General features: G+C 69.6%; 1 protein-coding gene across 2 annotated transcripts in view; it reads right to left on the bottom strand.

The window, feature by feature from the left end:
- The window catches only part of exoc6b (exocyst complex component 6B), a 631,370-nt gene extending 627,943 nt beyond the window's left edge, over positions 1 to 3,427 (bottom strand). For both annotated transcript variants that reach the window (XM_078224516.1, XM_078224517.1), the window contains exon 1: positions 3,207 to 3,427. In XM_078224516.1, the coding sequence (XP_078080642.1) occupies positions 3,207 to 3,310 (104 nt within the window). In that variant the 5' untranslated portion in view covers positions 3,311 to 3,427. The remainder of the gene's footprint in view (positions 1 to 3,206) is intronic.
- Positions 3,428 to 4,335: the final 908 nt, after the last annotated feature.

Genomic DNA, 4,335 nt, shown 5'->3' with positions numbered 1-4,335 from the left:
GGGGGGCTGATGGGGGGGCTGATGGGGGGGCTGATGGGGGGCTGATGGGGCTGAATGGGGGCTGATGGGGGGGCTGATGGGGGGGCTGATGGGGGGGCTGATGGGGGGGCTGATGGGGGGCATGGGGCTGATGGGGGGGCTGATGGGGGGGCTGATGGGGGGGCTGATGGGGGGGCTGATGGGGGGGCTGATGGGGGGGCTGATGGGGGGGCTGATGGGGGGGCTGATGGGGGGGCTGATGGGGGGGGCTGATGGGGGGGCTGATGGGGGGGCTGATGGGGGGGCTGATGGGGGGGCTGATGGGGGGGCTGATGGGGGGGCTGATGGGGGGGCTGATGGGGGGGCTGATGGGGGGGCTGATGGGGGGGCTGATGGGGGGGCTGATGGGGGGGCTGATGGGGGGGCTGATGGGGGGGCTGATGGGGGGGCTGATGGGGGGGCTGATGGGGGGGCTGATGGGGGGGCTGATGGGGGGGCTGATGGGGGGGCTGATGGGGGGGCTGATGGGGGGGCTGATGGGGGGGCTGATGGGGGGGCTGATGGGGGGGCTGATGGGGGGGCTGATGGGGGGGCTGATGGGGGGGCTGATGGGGGGGCTGATGGGGGGGTGTGGGGGCTGATGGGGGGGCTGATGGGGGGGCTGATGGGGGGGGCTGATGGGGGGGCTGATGGGGGGGCTGATGGGGGGGCTGATGGGGGGGCTGATGGGGGGGCTGATGGGGGGGCTGATGGGGGGGCTGATGGGGGGGCTGATGGGGGGGCTGATGGGGGGGCTGATGGGGGGGCTGATGGGGGGGCTGATGGGGGGGCTGATGGGGGGGCTGATGGGGGGGCTGATGGGGGGGCTGATGGGGGGGCTGATGGGGGGGCTGATGGGGGGGCTGATGGGGGGGCTGATGGGGGGGCTGATGGGGGGGCTGATGGGGGGGCTGATGGGGGGGCTGATGGGGGGGCTGATGGGGGGGCTGATGGGGGGGCTGATGGGGGGGCTGATGGGGGGGCTGATGGGGGGGCTGATGGGGGGGCTGATGGGGGGGCTGATGGGGGGGCTGATGGGGGGGCTGATGGGGGGGCTGATGGGGGGGCTGATGGGGGGGCTGATGGGGGGGCTGATGGGGGGGCTGATGGGGGGGCTGATGGGGGGGCTGATGGGGGGCTGATGGGGGGGCTGATGGGGGGGCTGATGGGGGGGCTGATGGGGGGGCTGATGGGGGGGCTGATGGGGGGGCTGATGGGGGGGCTGATGGGGGGGGCTGATGGGGGGGCTGATGGGGGGGCTGATGGGGGGGCTGATGGGGGGGCTGATGGGGGGGCTGATGGGGGGGGCTGATGGGGGGGCTGATGGGGGGGCTGATGGGGGGGCTGATGGGGGGGCTGATGGGGGGGCTGATGGGGGGGCTGATGGGGGGGCTGATGGGGGGGCTGATGGGGGGGCTGATGGGGGGGCTGATGGGGGGGCTGATGGGGGGGCTGATGGGGGGGCTGATGGGGGGGCTGATGGGGGGGCTGATGGGGGGGCTGATGGGGGGGGCTGATGGGGGGGGCTGATGGGGGGGCTGATGGGGGGGCTGATGGGGGGGCTGATGGGGGGGCTGATGGGGGGGCTGATGGGGGGGCTGATGGGGGGGCTGATGGGGGGGCTGATGGGATGGGGGCTGATGGGGGGGCTGATGGGGGGGCTGATGGGGGGGCTGATGGGGGGGCTGATGGGGGGGCTGATGGGGGGGCTGATGGGGGGCTGATGGGGGGGCTGATGGGGGGGCTGATGGGGGGGCTGATGGGGGGGCTGATGGGGGGGCTGATGGGGGGGGCTGATGGGGGGGCTGATGGGGGGGCTGATGGGGGGGCTGATGGGGGGGCTGATGGGGGGGCTGATGGGGGGGCTGATGGGGGGGCTGATGGGGGGGCTGATGGGGGGGCTGATGGGGGGGCTGATGGGGGGGCTGATGGGGGGGCTGATGGGGGGGCTGATGGGGGGGCTGATGGGGGGGCTGATGGGGGGGGCTGATGGGGGGGCTGATGGGGGGGCTGATGGGGGGGCTGATGGGGGGGCTGATGGGGGGGCTGATGGGGGGGCTGATGGGGGGGCTGATGGGGGGGGCTGATGGGGGGGCTGATGGGGGGGGCTGATGGGGGGGCTGATGGGGGGGCTGATGGGGGGGCTGATGGGGGGGCTGATGGGGGGGCTGATGGGGGGGCTGATGGGGGGGCTGATGGGGGGGCTGATGGGGGGGCTGATGGGGGGGCTGATGGGGGGGCTGATGGGGGGGCTGATGGGGGGGCTGATGGGGGGGCTGATGGGGGGGCTGATGGGGGGGCTGATGGGGGGGCTGATGGGGGGGGTGGGGGGGCTGATGGGGGGGGCTGATGGGGGGGGGGTGGGGGGGGGGGGGTGATGGGGGGGTGATGGGGGGGTGATGGGGGGGGTGAGGGGGTGGGGGGGTGATGGGGGGGGTGATGGGGGGAGGGGGGGGTGATGGGGGGGTGAGGGGGGGGTGATGGGGGAGGGGGGGTGATGGGGGAGGGGGGGGTGATGGGGGAGGGGGGGGTGATGGGGGGGGGAGGGGGGAGGGGGGTGATGGGGGGGGGGGAGGGGAGGGGGGTGATGGGGGGAGGGGAGGGGAGTGATGGGGGGAGGGGAGGGGAGTGATGGGGGGAGGGGAGGGGAGTGATGGGGGGAGGGGAGGGGAGTGATGGGGGGAGGGGAGGGGAGTGATGGGGGGAGGGGAGGGGAGTGATGGGGGGAGGGGAGGGGAGTGATGGGGGGAGGGGAGGGGAGTGATGGGGGGAGGGGAGGGGAGTGATGGGGGGAGGGGTGGGGGAGGGTGGTGATGGGGGGGTGGGGGAGGGTGGTGATGGGGGGGTGGGGGGTGGGGGAGGGGGGAGGGGTGGGGGAGGGGGGAGGGGTGGGGGAGGGGGGGAGGGGTGGGGGAGGGGGGGAGGGGTGGGGGAGGGGGGGAGGGGTGGGGGAGGGGGGGAGGGGTGGGGGAGGGGGGGAGGGGTGGGGGAGGGGGGGAGGGGTGGGGGGAGGGGGGGAGGGGTGGGGGAGGGGGGGAGGGGGGGAGGGGTGGGGGAGGGGGGGAGGGGTGGGGGAGGGGGGGAGGGGTGGGGGATCCGCCCCCCCCCGCTCTGGGGATGGGTCTCTCTCTCTGTGCGGGGCCCGCGGGCCGGCCCCAGGCTGTGCCTCGCTCCCAGCTCTCTCTTACCGCAGGGTGGGCCCGATGCAGGCCGGCTCCGTGCTCTCGATCTCCCGCAGGATCCGCTCGTGCTCCGCCGCTGTCTCCAAACTCTCCGCCGCCGCCGTCGCCATCTTGCCCCTTTTACCTTTACGTGATGACGCTGCGTGCTGGGCGGGGCGCCGTGCCGCCTTGTCTGCCGGGAGTTGTAGTCCTTCCGTCCGGATTGATGGCTAAACATCCGGTTTGGCAGTTGCGGCGCCTGCGCATTGTCAATTCACTGTGGCGCCCCCCCCTGCGGCAAGGCCTGTTGCTGCAGCCGGATTCAAAACCTCCCCCTTGTGGTCACAGTCCCTTTGAGTTAACTCTGGGAAATGTTCTCCAAAGTGGCTGAGCATGCCACTTAGTTAAAGGCAATGAGAGGTGGACAGCAATGAAATTAAATTCAATCAACAAATCATAAAATAAAATTCAATTCATAAAATTCAAACTTTAGAAGAATGGAAGGAGACCTTATTGTGGATGCCACAGTGGTTAGCATTGCTGCCTCACAACGCCAGGAACCCAGGTTGAAATCCCGGCTGGGGTCTGTGCAGAGTTTACAAGTTCTCCACGTGTCTGCGTGGGTTTCCTCCGGGTGCTCCTGTTTCCTCCCACAGTCTGAAAGACATGCTGGTTAGGTGCATTGGCCGTGCTAAATTCTCCCTCAGTGTACCCGAACAGGTGCCGGAGTGTGGCAACTCGGGGATTTTCACAGTAACTTCATTGCAGTGTTAATGTAAGCCGACTCATGTCACTGATAAATAAACTAACTTTAAAACTATGGCAAGACATTGAGGGGACTTGATAGGCTGGATACAGGGAGGATGTTGCCTCCCAAGAGGGAATCTGGACCCATTGACCTCCCCTCCATCAACGATGCACAGTAGACTCCCTCCATCAACGATGTCCCATCTACAAGATCACACAATTATCATCAAATCCTAAAATCCTTACAATGCAGAAGGAGGCCATTCAGCCCATCGAGTCTGCACCAACCCTCCAATAGTATCTTACCCAGGCCCTTTCCCTGTAACTCCACATATTCACCCTGCTAATCCCCCTAACCTACACATCTTGGGGCAGTTATGGACAATTTAGCACGGCCAATCCACCTAAC

Source organism: Mustelus asterias, chromosome 1, assembly GCF_964213995.1.
Source record: "Mustelus asterias chromosome 1, sMusAst1.hap1.1, whole genome shotgun sequence".
Taxonomy (NCBI): Eukaryota; Metazoa; Chordata; class Chondrichthyes; order Carcharhiniformes; family Triakidae; genus Mustelus; species Mustelus asterias.
This window is presented reverse-complemented; position numbering and strand designations above follow the sequence as displayed.